Consider the following 14,477-nt stretch of genomic DNA (forward strand, 5'->3'; position numbering starts at 1 on the left):
CTGAGTTCTCGTTAAACCTTCACGGCTCTTGACAGCAATTATCTAACCCAGACAATGCTGATACATGTGAGTGGGTATGTCTGGCTGCTTAGGATGAAGTGCACTAAAGTAATCAGTTCTTACTTTGTCTTGTTATCTTGCAATAATTACAATTTCCTTCATATTTCTATCTAATTAGGCCTTCTCCTTTGCCCTTTAACTGCACAATCTGTGGGAGTCTGAGAGCTGGGGGGAAATTGAGCATCTGTATAGAGGCTCTTGTTACCATAGTAGTAACCCAGACAGATGTTATGATGCCCTGTGTATGTTCTGTGTATATACTCAAGAGATTGATATAGAAGGAGAAGCGGGAAAAGGACGTCCGCAGAGCCAAGCTGTTCTTCCTGACATACTCACCCCAAGTTGCGTTTGCGTCCTGTCACCTTGGGAACTTGGTCTCAGCTCAGCTTGGCGAGCCTTGAATTGCTCTCCACTGTTGCGGCTGTTGCTGTGAATGTGGCTCTGTTCGATCAGCCTCCCCCTCCTGCTGCATTGTCTCACACTGTGGTAGAGAGCAGCTTTCTTTTCTCAGGGTACGGAGGAGCTTTGCGGGGCTCCTTCACTTTCTTTGTTTGTTCAGAGGATGGGTGGTGGGGGTACGGGGGAGGCTTGCGACCTCTGCAGCCCGCGGCTGTTGCTGGTTTAGCTGTGGCTGCAGGGGCAGAGCACACCTGTGAAGGTCTGTGAGCGGGTCCTGCTGAGGATACTTGCCTCTCTCTCTCAGTGTTGGACACAGTTTGAGTTGAGTCGGTTGGTGGGCAGCTGGCAGACGGAGGCTGGGCCGATGATGGAGAGAGCAGAACGGCAGATGGGTGGCCACTTTGTGGGGTCTGATAAGTACCGATTTTGTTCTCTATGGTGACAGAAGGGCTAAGCGTGGGGGGTGGGTAAGACTTTGGAGACAGAGGGGGGACAGGGCTGACTCTGATGAAGGAGGAAGGCCCAGGGGAGTGAGGCTGAGACCCAGGGCTGTTAAGGTGTTGGAGGTTTACTGTTAGAGGGGAGAGACCGGGAGTAGGAGGCCTAACAGGGAGGCTTCGTTGGGGAGACAAAGTAACATCATGCTGCAGCGTCCCACCGTGTCTGAGAGAGGACTTCAGACTGGAGGGGAATCGAAGAGTTTGACTCCGCTCTGATGAAAACCCAGAGGTTACAGGGCACAGCAGCACATTTGGTGGAGACTGGCTTCTGCCGGGATGACCCCTCCTGAGGCTGCCAGATGAATCTGAGGTTCCAGTCCGCTCTTCAGGCTCTGAGGGCCTCCGATGGATGCTGCCAACCGTCACTTCGCTGGAGCTGGAACCTGAACTGGAGCTGCTGTCGCTGGGAGGGTTGGCACTGTCGCCTCTCTCAGGCTCCTCCGCATTCAGATCAATAGTTGAGGTTAGAGAGTCAATCTGCTGCACCACCTATGATGGATACATACAGCATGGTAATAATTAAGAATAGTAGAAGTACTTGGAAAAAGTAGCACTCCACTGAGTTTACACATGAAGATCCGTTAATTTATCATGAGGAGTACTTTTAACCTGTGAAAACAGTCTCATAATGTCTCCTGTGGCTCTGAAGGGAGCTCTCAGTTTGAACAAATAACCTAGATGATGTCATAGTGATGTCATCAGGCTTATGTCAGCTTGGGGTCTGAGACTTTTTAACAGAGAGCCTGAGATACAAACTGAAACGAAAATACTTGGATGTGTATGAGGCAGGGAAGGCCTAATGAAAAGACTCTATTGAGATGCATTTTGGGAAATGTAGGATCCAGAGTTTTTGGAACTCGACCCACACAGAGAGTAAAAGTCTGGAAAACTTGACCTCTGCTGCTTTGATTTTTATTATGACATTATAAAAGTGCAATACCAAATCGATGGAGTACCCCTAATGAAAATCTGAAACTCAGAATTATTTTCATTGCTGTTTGAGCTGTAGATATTTTTTTTCTTCCAATTTTGATAATTTAGTCAGTAGAGTGTTATAAATCCTCCCAATTAAGAAGCTGGAACAAGAGAATGTTTTTGATAACTCAATTAATCTTTACTAGACCTTTCATCAATTGAGAGACTAAGCACTTTACATTTAAAAAAAAAATATTTAGCCTTTATTTTGAATAGTAGTACAGAGGTGACAGGAAATGAAAGGAAGGAGAGGAGAGATCCAACATGCCACAAAGATCCCCAGCCAGATTGAAACCGAGGACACTGACATAAGATCAGCAGCTTAAATCCCTAGTCCACCAGGCCGCTCCAACACTATATTAATCTAAAGACTTTTTTTTATAAAATGATCGATAACATACAAAACCAATCTCAGCAGAAGTAATGGCAATATTTTATATAATTTGCATAATTATTTTCTTCTGCATTTGCATTTCTGCATCTATAATCTGGAGCATTTCAGACTCTTACAGAAGTGGACTCTCACCAGGTGTTCAGCTCCAATCTGTAAGTATGTCACACGAGCTGCAAAAAACGTTTACCTCAGCCTAGAAATAATGTATTATGGGAAATGTGTAAGCTAAATTTAGGTGGGAAAAGCACACTATATAGTATACTGTACAGACACACACGTCTAGATGCATATATTGAAATGAGTGCAGAGCATGTAACACACACACACACACACACACACACACACACACACACACACACACACACACACACACACACACATGTACAATGATGGAGGCAGGAGAGATTGTAGAAAATTACACTGGGGAAAATGTTTGACCTAACTCTCCACCTGCACAGATAAATCCTCGGCCCCTGCTGGAACAGATGAATTATTGTTTTGTTCTCTGTGTTCAACAACATCCTGATGCTGATGTCAAAAGATGACCTGTTTTTTTCTTTTTTTTTATGCTGAGGCTTTTTGGGAGAGGCATTTCATATTGCTTTGAAGTACAGCATGTATATGTGGCTCTGGGCTGCTTGCTAATGTCAGAAATCAGAGGAGATAAAAGAGAAAAGGACCCTTGTCTGCTTCTCCCGAGAGTGTTTATTAAAAACAATATATTTTGACCCCTCTGGTCCTCACATATAGTGCGGATGAGTGCTGAAAGATGTTTGTTGTAGATGTCAGTCATGTGAGTTTCATAAAACTAATTCAGTTTAAATATTGTTGTTTTGCTTTACGTTCTGAGTCATAGTGTAGTTTTAAAACTGTCGAAGTGTCTTAGTAGAAGACCATATTCATGTGTGAGCTTGTTTTTTTAATATTTTTTTTTCTGAGACAGAAGTCTTTAGTGTTGCTTTAAAATGTGTATGTAGTGTCAGTCTAAAATGCTTTAAAGGCTAACTCCAGTTCCTTTTTTATAACAGTGATTGATTATTTAATAAAACTGAGGGTTGCTTCTCATGCAACAGAATGATAAAACAGGGCTTTGAAATAAATATGCGACCAAAGTCTTCTCTGGTGCCTTATCCTCCTTTGATCTGTCGTCTCTGTTGTGAAAATTTGGGCTTTTCTATCACAGTGTCTGCTTGCTTCTCCCCCCACGCCTCCTTTCCCTTCTTTTGGTGTAGCTTATATGCTCTTTCATCAGTGTTATATTAATGTTGTCACACACTAAAACCTCACAGCCAGAATGATGAGGTTACTACTTCGGGTTTAGCCGCGACCCCGTGGATGCAGATCAAATGCCAAGAGGCGAGATTTACGTGTCACTTTTACTGGATGAAGAATACGAGGCAGAGATACTCAGACATAAATGGATTATAAAACGCTATCCAGCTGTTCCTGGAGCAGCATCTGTCCATGAGGAGGGAGAGTGGAGGAAGACATGAGGGTGGATGTTAGAGGAGGAAAGACAGAAAGGGAGATGCAGCGAGGAAGGCGACTGCTTCAGCTCATGTCACATCTCAGCAGCCTCTGAATGCATCATGCAAATGGGGCATAACTATTGTCTCATTCACCTCTATGAAAACGTACACTCAAATTGAGAACAAGTGTTGTGTATGCTTGGAGACAGATGACAGAGGAGAGTTGCAGAAACAGTTTGCAGACTGCAGTGGATTCATCCAACCCTAGTGCTGACTTTTTAATGCATGTTAAATTCTGCTGAGGATGTGTATTTGTAGCCTGCATTGTTATCTGTAAGAGAACAAGCCCTCAAGGTTTATTAGAATAAGCATGAATATTTCCTGCATGAAACAACTAAATTAATGTGAGAGGATTTAGTAACTTCTCTGCCCCTGATATGAATCGATTTGCTTTTTGTTTTGAGCCCAGGAAAGACATGATCGTGTAGGTGAAATGTTATGCAGAATCGACAAATTTCCAACATATTACCTCTTTCATTTCCTGGTGAACGTCCCTCAGCGCTGTAAGAACCTGCTCCAGGTTATCCACCACCCGTTTGATCTGGTTTCGAACCACCTTCCTGCTACAGCCTGATTCCTTCCTCTGTAACTCCCCTCCCTTGGTCGGCCTGTATTGGACCCATGTCTGGTTCTGGCCCAAGGCCGCAATACCCTCCAAGCTGGGTCTTGGTTTCCTCGGGCCTCGTAGAGTTGTGGTGCAGCCCAGGCCTCTTTGAGGAACCTCGGTGGAGAAGATGACTCCATTGAGGGGTCTGTTGAAATGCTCAACATGTGGTTCCCTCAGGTCTCTCTGGCTCTGGGAGTTCCTGAAGCTGGAGGGGAAGCCGTGCTGCCTTTCTGTTAGTCCCTGAGTGTCTGAGCTCACCCAGCTGGATGAATGGAGGTCTCTTTTGCGGTAGGTGGTACTGTTGGCGTAGTCCCACACCTTCCCCCTCCTGTCCTCCATGTCCACCACAACAGGCACCTTACAGTTTGGCTCTTCAATGAGCAGTGCAGGTATAGGAACAGGTGGGGGTCTTACTAGTGGCCCATATTTCCTGACCGAGGTGCTAGTCCCGTCATTCTGAGACTGAAGGACACTCAGGTGGCTGCTGGGGTTCCTAACAAAGGTGTGGTTGTCCTGGGCAGATGTGGAGCTGTTGCTCAGACCCTGCTGCTCGTCCCCTGGGCTGCTCTGCATGTTGGGGATCGGGTCCGGCTCCGGAGGCTGGTTCCACATGGCAGGACGGTCCTCCCTCTGCTTCCCCAGACTCCCTGGCAGGATGTGGTGACCCCGCAGCACCACTGGCAGCATTCTCGCCATCCCCACGCCGTTGCACCGAACCTCCCTCTTCTTTGGCCGGTCCTTTCCCTGGATGGAGAAAAACCCGATCCCTTTGGCTCTTTCCAGCGGGGTCAGGTTGTTGCGGGCCTCTGAACTGGATTTGTACGGTCCATTGAGCCCCAGGTCACTGCTGTGGTGGGGCTTCAGACTATTGCGCAGCCAGGGGATGAAGTTGGGGGCGTGGGGCTTGAAGCCTTTCTGCTCCCCTGGCGCTGAAGCCCTGCTGTCAGAGAACATAGTGATGGATGATGTCCAGCAGCCTCACAAAAAGAGGAAGACGCAGAAGACGAACAGGAGGACTCCTGAGACAGAGAGCTTCCTCCTCTTTTTCCATGAATCCTCTCCTACCTTTGCCATTAACATAGACTCAATCCGCTCTATCTTCAGTCTCTTTTCCCCTTCCCTCTCTCTCTCCGACTCTGTCTCCAAAACTTTTATCTGCTTTTTTCCCTCCTCATCTCAGATCCCACCCACCCACTCCCCTTTTCCTGCTGAAGCCTGTTTCTGATTTTATCGCCCTGCCTTTTTCCCTCCGTATCTGCTTTTCCTCCCACTATCCTCCCTGTTGTATCGCTCTTGAGCCCCTCACCCCCTCATTGGACCGGGCTGGGAGATGCCGAGGGCCTCCTCTCTCTCCGTCTTCTCTCTCTGCCTGCCTGCGTCTCACTGGCTCAGTAGCAGTGGAGGCTTCCTGTCTCTACATCTCTCTTTCTCTCTCTCTCTCTCTCTCTCTCTCTCTCTCGCTCCCCCCCCCCCCCCCCCCCCCCCCCCCCCCCCTCCACCACCCCCCACCCCCCACACACTGCGCTGCGCTGCCTCCTATCCTCGCTCTTTCTTCCTCCCACTCCCTCTTACTGCTCTAACTCCCTTTCTCTTTTTCCCTCCTCTCTCCCCATTTCTCTCTCCTCTCCCTGTTACTCTCTGGTCTCATCTGAGAATCCTGTATGTCCTCTGCCTTTGCAACTCTCTTTTACTCTCTTTTCCTCCCCTTTCTGTCACTCTACCCCCCCCCCCCCCCCCCCGCATCCCCACCTCCCATTTGCCAGGGAGTGCAGCTGAACTTCAATCAAGACGGCACTGTTATTAATCCCCCGTTAGCCAGTGTATAGCACGTGATTCCCCCTGCCTCTGTTCTCATCTGATTACTCCTTCCCCGACTCAGCCCCTCACAATTAAATGCTGCTTAGGATACCAGAGGGGGTTTAAAGGGGTAGGGGAGGATGGCAGCAGGAAGGGATGGAGGAGGAATAGTGGGGGCGGGCACATAATTGCGACCCTCCAAGATCAGAGATCAGCAGCAGTTTGACAGAAACTATAAGCTGCCCGGCTCCAAACGACAGCCTGCCTGTGGCACGGCTGTCCCCAGATTATTGCAACTGCAGCAAATAGTGTCATGTTACATCCCAGTTGTTTTCTTGTTTTATTTTCTGCCGCATATCCAACTTCCATTTGTTCCAATTATGCAGAGACAGCTGCTATTTTTGTGTGTCTCATTCATATTCCCATTCTTGGCTGTCTGGATTAGATTTCTCGTGTTTGACAAGCCCAAAGATGCCTCCTAGGTGCCTTTTCACTCAACTGCGGCTGCATGGATGGGTCCCTCACTCTCTGGCAGAATCCGAAATAAAAAGACAGCAGCACAGCCACACAAAAAGCCCTGACAGTTTGCTGTCACTCAGCAGTGAGGCACTCAAAGCATCTGTCATTCTGTTAGTCAGCAAAGCAATTTATTCCTCAGGTAGTGTCCTGCTAAAATATGACTTCATTCACTGACATATTCTACTATACAGGTACGTGGGGGGGGGGGGGGGCAGACACAGGTTTGGTGTAATCTGTAGGCTAAGAAGCTTCTGGCCTACACGTGAACAGGCAGCTGTCAGCCAGTAATGACCACTAGTCTGGATATAAAAACAAGAGTGGAAATAATAGAGCGGCTACTATTAATCCTTCTGCTTCTTCCCCCTCACGGCATGCTGGTGAACACAAAGTCTGTTTCTATGCAAGGGGGGGGGGGGTTGTTTTGCGTTTATAGATTTAACTGTGTGTGTGGGTGCACACGTCAATGTTTAAAGGCTTTATAATGACGATTTCACTGAATTTCACTTTGAAATGATGGTTAATCATTCAAGTTTATTTCAAGAGCACAGTCTCATACAAAAGTAATAATTTCCCCACTGTACAGACCATGAAATAAAAAATGAATAAGATTAAAACATAACTACACACACACACACACACACACACACACACACACACACACACACACACACACACATACAAACATATGAAGGCTACATAAAAGCTTAAGTGCACAGATCTATTCAGTGTTGGTGCAAACCTTGCTGAAGATGATGTATACTTCGATTGGTGTTGAAAATCGTGTATTTTCAAATTTTGTGCTTCTAAAAAAGAGCATTTTGCATTGCGATGACGCCAAGAACATGGTTGTTTTTCTTAGTTCATTACATTTTTGACAACTTTTAATATTTCCTTGTTTACATTTGATTACATACAACAAATAAACCTCCCTGAATGTGTTTCTGCTTGTGTGTGTGTTAAAGACCTTGAATTCATGTCTCTTAAAAGTCTAAGTTCCCCTCCAATCAGCCACCCACGTTGTGAGCACCATAAATAACATGGCAGCCATACACACAATCATTGCTCATTTTAAAGTCAATGTGGAATAATAAGCAGCTGTCACAGTTGCTGTCCATCGGCAGTCTGGCTGCACAGCCTCTCGAGTCCGTTTGCCTTCATACAATCCATTAAATTAATGTGATTTGTGTGATGAGAGGGGAAAAATACTGAAAACATGGTCCAAAGCTGGGAAAAATTATCCTTTTCAGTTTGTTGCAGTGTTGTCCTTCACTGAAAAATGAAATGTCACCATCATGTAGTCTTCAATATTGGTGGTACACTTGGTACAGCAGGGGGACGACAGACAGACAGAGCATATAGCCTCTTTGTAACCTTACCTGCTGCCTGTTTTGAGTCCTTTAGCAGGCCGACTGCCCATCGAGAAGCAGCAGAGCGAGTGTGCGGGGACACTTCAGCGTGTGTCTGCTGAACTTTACAGCTACTGCTGATAGTTTCCTGGTTAAATTTCTTCGAGCGGAGACAGAGAAAGACAGTCACAGCGAGAGAGAGCACTGAACACCTTACATAACTTGGTGGAAAAGATAGATGTAAAAGCAGTGCTTTGAAAGGCAAAAGAACCCCATGTCTGTCAAAATGTCCTGTGCAAAATGGCTTTTCATTAATACGTCTGGCACTTGGGAACTTTCTTTAACCACCTGGACAGCACAAATGCATAGTTTGGAAAGGATTATATGTGTTTGCATCACTGTATTTGGCTACGTATTCACACAAAGTGAAAATGAGAAGTTCCCTCAGAACACAGTGTTCTTTTTTGCTGTATTAAATATGGAAGTGAGCAGATGCTGTCTTCCCTGAAGTGTCCAGTGTCACGCTGGTGATAATCCTCAGGGCTTCGGCACTTTGTGTGTGTGTGTGTGTGTGTGTGTGTGTGTGTGTGTGTGTGTGCACAACAGTGTCTTTCCCGGCCTCTCATGTATATTTTTGTGTTGTTTGCTTTTGGATTCCCCTCCGCCGCGCTTTTCATCCTTGAACAACGTGTCAGTCAGGTGCTCTCTGAGGACTAGAGTGAGAGAGGAAGAGAGAGAGACGTGGGGACACCAAGAAAGAGTCAAAGACAGACAGAGAAAAAGGGGAGGAAGACAGGGAGTTTTGAAAGACTTCTAACTTCCAAGCTGACTGTCATAGCTGTGCTTGCCAGAGGGGAGAGCACCTTTAAGCATACTGGATGAGTGACGATGTGGAGGGACTACAAAAGCAAAGTAATACATAATAAGCAGCGCTCGCTCTGCTCTGCTCGTCTGCCAGCTAACCTACATGAGATTGGTGTTGAGAGAAAATTTGGAAGTGCATGAAAGGTCAGTAAAGGCCTTGTGTAAAATGGGCCTCTCCCTTAACACATTCAAATAAGATTTAGAAAGCATGGACATAACTGTTAGATTGGGATGTTGGCCTCGACATATAGATTTCCATAGAAATGAGGAACAAAAACAGACGATGTCATGACTAAATCAAAACATGGCAAAATGTTTTACATACTGTAGGTAACCTCGGTTATGCTCACGCAATAATTCATGCCGCTTCAGGATATAAACCTGCTTCTCGTTTATGCTGCGGCATGAATCAACAAATGCATATTTCTCTGCTGGTTTAGTTTGAGAAGTACAATAACGCGATCATCATCAAAATAGTTGAATCATTTTTCTTCTTTAGTGCCACTCATCTTTTGACTGCATTCCCAGTCCCGTTTCCCTCATTAGGCCTGAGAGGCATTTCCGCTGGCATCGATGATAAAAGAAAATCGAGAAATATGACTGTGTGATGTTGTACGAGTGCAGAGCATTGCCTGCTGTTTGAACACAATGCCCTGTGGTTTGTTTTGTAGCACCACCCAGAACTCAAACATTAGGGTGTTTGTGCCCGTGTTGACAGACAGCCAGACTTCGCAGTGTTGGGCCAAAACCAACTGCCTGTATCCTTGTAGGGATGGGCCATGAAAGTCCACCTCGGTTTGTCCTTCCCAACAGGGTTATACGTGCAGACAGCCAAGCAGGTGAATCATTACTTTGTCGTAATTGATCCTAGAGTTAAGTATGAAGCTACAGCACCTCAGCTCAACTTAGTTCAGGTTTCCACATATCATAGCTCCGTAATCTTTTCACTGAGCACAAGCAGAAAGAGTAATGGGTCCTCTGCCCGCTTCCTCTCTTCAGCTCTCCCCTTCTTAGGATGCAGGACGGCTCCTTTGTAGTCACTTCATTATGTAGAAATGATAATTATGCCCCAGTGGAAGCTAGCTTCACCAAAATGTATTAGAGCCCTCAGTCACATCCACTGATAATCACGTCGTGACTGTTAGTTTCACATTTTTAATTTTCAGTAAGTGTTTGAGTGAGACATACGGACGTTGGAAAGAAGGAAAAAAAAATGTTTTAATCTGCTTCAACCTCGTACACAACGAGCATAAAAATGGAAGACAGGCAGAAGTGAATCATTAAAGTTGTCAGGATGTTTTTGCTTAATTTGACATAAGTCAAATAAGAGGAAGTGCACAGAGAGACAATGAGACGTGACTGTATTCACATCCCAGTTTAGTCATAACACTCTCTGAACTCGAGGGTGCATTCACTGAAAAAAACAAAACATTCACAACCATTAAGATGATAATTGGACTCTTGGTGCTGCAGTAGCCTTTCAAGTGTGCTGCAGGGAGGATCTGCAGACATGCTACAAGAAAAGTGGCAAAGTCAATGATGGATTAAACTCAAAACTGAATGCAGAGCTACTCATGCTACACTTGAAATTAAACTGCAGCTGACTGTTTACGTTTCCAAAAACAGAAGCAAGAACTCTTTCCATCTTACTAATTTCCTGTTCTTCCTTTGACCGTGGAGAGGGCCTGCAGGAAGTGGAAAGAAACGACCCACAGTGGAATTGTTTGTCAGTGGGATGGGTTTGTGTTTGCTTTCAAGGCTGCCCAACAATGCTGGGAGTAGGACGAGAGGGATTTGGCCGACTAAATCCAGGTCAGACATAGTCAGATTACCCCCTGATCTGGCCTGGAAAATTCCACAATCCAACATACTAATGGGAAGATAGATGTTCAGTGCTTGATTGAGGGTAAAAAAAAAAAAAAAAGACAATAACTTTATTCTTTTAAAAAAGTAAATTGTATTATATTTGTTGTGTCTGGATACAATACAGAGACACAAAAACATATGTACATGAGTGAAATTAAAAACATTTCACAATTCACAAATAGTAAAAATGCAACATGATAAGTATGCTTAGTTTGAGGGCTTTAGTAAAATAAGTGGGGCTGTTGAAGAGGTTCAGTTGATTTCTACTTAGTGTGTCGTGGATTTTAAACCGAGAGAGATTTAAACTAACCCTGAGATGTGGAGGGATTGGAGAAAATGGCAACCAAACACAATTAAAGTCAACTTTTTTTTTTTTTGGGGGGGGGGGGGGACGACGACTTTACTAGCAGAAAGGATTTACTTCAAAGCCTCCCAAAATGATGCAGTGAAAGTCAAATGGGTCTAACAAAAGAGAATATACTCAGGGGACTCATCCAAGAAGTAAAGAGGCAAAACCACAACAGCCACCATCTACGTCTTCATTATCACCGTTACCAGGGCTATAATTACCAAGTGCATACTGCTTCCTGAAATGTTCCTCTGGAAAAAAAAAGAGAAAAAAAAGATGGCATTTGGAGTAACATCAGTCTTCGTTTCTTTGGCAGAGCTGCTGTGGATGAAGTTAAAGTTTCAGCAATCCTATCTGGAAAAGCACAGCGCTTATTACACGGCTCAATCTCCAATTCTCTCACAGGTGCGCACACGCACACGCACACGCGCGCACACACACACACACACACACACACACACACACACACACACACACACACACACACACACACACACACACACACACACACACACACACACACACACACACACACACACACACACACACACACACACACACACACACACACACACCAAAATGAAGCCACAGCACAAAATCTCCCAGACAGACTCAGTGATACAAAAACACATAGACAAAAAGGAAAGACAGCTTATTATGAGAGTGTTCAGGAGGGATAGTAACTATTCATATTCTCCCTTTAAGAAAAAACACACAACATCTTTCACTCCATTAAAAGGACTTGCATTGTGCAAACAGAGATGATTATCTCCATCACATTACATGAGGCTGCTGCCTGGTGAAATGGAGAGAGGCTGCTCAACAGAGACAGGCTCCGGGCCATTATACCACCCCCAGAACAGGAGCTGTAATTGCAGTGGGAGAGTACAATCAGGTACTGTGTTTGTCTCTGCTCTAATCTCTATACCCTGCCCGGCCCTTTTCATAAACACAGAGCTGCAGTTTTTTGTCCATCCTTTTATCCGACTGCTCACGGGGAGCCTTTTTAGTTCAAATCTGTCAGAATTCAAAACCAGAGTTTTAGTGCCTTTTGGATAAACCCGAGGCAACGCCGATAAATCTGAAGCACAGCTGACCCTGGGCTCCAACATCTATTATGACGAGTAGTTTGTCTGTGATCGCTCTTTATTCCTCTCTGACAAAATGCTAGAGAAACCTTTTGCAGCTGGTGCCACATTGTGACACTTCCCCGCTGCGATTATGACATTTATAGACACAAAGTTGTAGTTGGTTTTTTTTCAGAGCAGATAAGCCAGCAACATATTCAACAATATGCAGCACAATCACATTCCTTCATGTTTATGGTCCCTCTATGACCTAAATACCTCATCTTTGTGGTGGTGGCTATAAACCAGACTATAAAAAAAGAAAAAAAAAGAAAAACTGGGTTTATAGGTGCCTTCTAAACAAAAGGCCTGGCCTTTCTACAAAGTAAAGTTCAGTGCATGACGGTGAAAAGCTGTAAAATGCAGGCTAAACAGGATTAATCAACTGCCGTGTTTCACATGGTTTCATTATTGCAGGAAAGTACAGTACAGCGCTTGTTCAGTATTGAGTGCAATACTACTTTTAGAAAAAAATAAAATAATAATAATTCACTTCTTTATCCTCGGGTATTTGGAATTGACAGAAATTCCCTTTCTTTCTTCATCTGGTGCCCCCAAAACTATTTTGGTCCATTAAAAGCTCCTCACAGAGATATGACTAAAGGCCTGTGCCGGATTCATGTCTTTTTGATTAAGTAAGAGAGCAGAGTGCCCTTGGAATGAAGACAAAAATGTGTGTTTCTTTTTCAAGGCACAGTTGTCAAGGCTCCTATCCCTGAATATACTGATAAGAGCGAGAAGTTTTACATTCACTTAAAAAAAACATCAGCTGGGTTTTGTTTACTGTGGAATAACAGACTTTGGACTAACTAGACAAGATAAAAAAAATTCAGTGTTACAGTAACGGCTGAAAGGCGCACACACGCACACACACACACAAACAATAAAAATGTTAATGATTGTCACCTTTAAAAAAATAAAATCTTGCAAGGTGGTACATGAGGGGTGACGAGAGGTAAAGGTGCCTGATGAAGAGTGGAGGTCAGAGGTTCCCCTCATCAAGCATCTTGTTGATCCCGTTACAGATCCTCTGCAGGTGGGCGCGATACACCTCAGAGGGCCCGTAGAGAGACGCCAGGAAGTCACAGTCGGCGAAGTGATTGAACACGTGGTTGACTCTCGAGTGGCTCTTGGCTGTCAGGTGGCGTTTGATGGCCTGGTGCAGCAGCTCGCGACAATCATTCAAAATGGCGCTCATGACGCGGCGGTCAAAGGTGAACTCGATCTGGTGGAAACTGACCGCCGTCATGGCCAGAGTGTGGACTTTCTTCCTGTGAGACGAGAAGAGACGCTGTCACTTTCTAAATTCTGACTGGAGCAGCAAAAGGAAGTAAAAATAGAAACTGCTGTCTTGTGATTTTCCTCAGAAAAGTTTCACAACTCCCCTCTATCAGTTCTAGTGTTGTCCTCCACAGCGATACATCTCTGTGCTAATATAAATCACCATACTCCATACTGTGCACTTGTCAGTTTCACATGCCTCCAAGCTGAGTTTTACTATTTTAGTGTAAAATATATAAACTGATGTAAAAGTCAATTTCCTTAATTTGCTTCCATCAGCATACAAAAATGTAATTGAACTGCAGTTGTCCCCACTTTAAGCTCTCAACCAGAACAATGTAGTTTCTCAAGGTCTGTCCCCTTAATACATAATGTAACAATAACTAAATATATAGTAGGGTGTCGCCAATGCACTTAATTCAAACATTTTAGGAAATAAACATATTGAGTAAAAGATAAGAAGATTGATACTTCTTTCATATCTAGACGCTGCACAGAAATGCTGATTGACAACATCTGTCAAGCAATAGTTCCAGCATGTAACTTCCTTAAACCACATTTATCATTTTTACTGTTTGTGTACAGATCAAACAAACAAGATAAGCTTTATTGTTCATAGGTGAATATCTGAACTTTGGAGATACTGTAGCTAGGCTAGCTGTTGCTTCCTGTCTTCATGCTAGGCTAATTGCTACCTGGCTCTTGCCCTGTACTAAATGCACCTAAAAGCGGTGAATTGCCTGTCTTGCCTCTCGCTGCCTACCTGAAGTTGTCCACCAGGATCAGCTCCTCGCTGTTGAACTGGTTGTTTCTGTAGAGCACTCCCAGCTTCACCACCATCTTGATCAAGTTCTTGATGATCTT

The 14,477-nt window shown here is 44.6% G+C and overlaps 2 protein-coding genes across 3 annotated transcripts; both read right to left on the reverse strand.

Moving 5' to 3' along the window:
• Positions 1–402: 402 nt before the first annotated feature.
• LOC137870108 (mucin-5AC) lies at positions 403–5,625 on the reverse strand. The gene is made up of 2 exons (XM_068707114.1): positions 4,327–5,625; positions 403–1,448 (listed from the first exon to the last, which is right to left on the reverse strand). Exons 1-2 carry the CDS (start codon positions 5,416–5,418, stop codon positions 537–539), a joined length of 2,004 nt encoding a protein of 667 aa, XP_068563215.1. The 5' UTR covers positions 5,419–5,625; the 3' UTR covers positions 403–536.
• Positions 5,626–7,327: 1,702 nt separating this feature from the next.
• tnfaip8l1 (tumor necrosis factor, alpha-induced protein 8-like 1) lies at positions 7,328–14,471 on the reverse strand. Of its 2 annotated transcripts, XR_011102694.1 has the most exons (3): positions 14,377–14,471; positions 13,239–13,603; positions 7,328–8,839 (listed from the first exon to the last, which is right to left on the reverse strand). XR_011102694.1 is itself a non-coding variant. In XM_068707365.1 (2 exons), the coding sequence occupies exons 1-2, from the start codon at positions 14,451–14,453 to the stop codon at positions 13,315–13,317; spliced, it is 366 nt and encodes a 121-aa protein (XP_068563466.1). In that variant the 5' UTR covers positions 14,454–14,471; the 3' UTR covers positions 10,191–13,314. The 2 variants fall into 2 exon arrangements, 1 of the variants encoding a protein (XP_068563466.1); XM_068707365.1 differs by lacking the exon at positions 7,328–8,839 and having other exon boundaries at positions 10,191–13,603.
• Positions 14,472–14,477: the final 6 nt, after the last annotated feature.

This window comes from Cebidichthys violaceus, unplaced genomic scaffold (assembly GCF_023349555.1).
Source record: "Cebidichthys violaceus isolate CVI_PGR_0920_01 unplaced genomic scaffold, fCebVio1.0.p SCAF_13, whole genome shotgun sequence".
NCBI lineage: Eukaryota > Metazoa > Chordata > Actinopteri > Perciformes > Stichaeidae > Cebidichthys > Cebidichthys violaceus.

What these genes read in the sequence shown, in the direction of transcription:
- LOC137870108 (XM_068707114.1), bottom strand. Translation starts at nt 5,418, where the DNA reads ATGTTCTCTGACAGCAGGGCTTCAGCGCCAGGGGAGCAGAAAGGCTTC. An exon ending in TTCACCAGGAAATGAAAGAG is followed by an intron (nt 1,449 to 4,326) that starts GTAATATGTTGG and finishes TATCCATCATAG; the next exon opens with GTGGTGCAGCAGATTGACTC.
- tnfaip8l1 (XM_068707365.1), bottom strand. Translation starts at nt 14,453, where the DNA reads ATGGTGGTGAAGCTGGGAGTGCTCTACAGAAACAACCAGTTCAACAGC. An exon ending in ATCCTGGTGGACAACTTCAG is followed by an intron (nt 13,604 to 14,376) that starts GTAGGCAGCGAG and finishes CTCGTCTCACAG; the next exon opens with GAAGAAAGTCCACACTCTGG.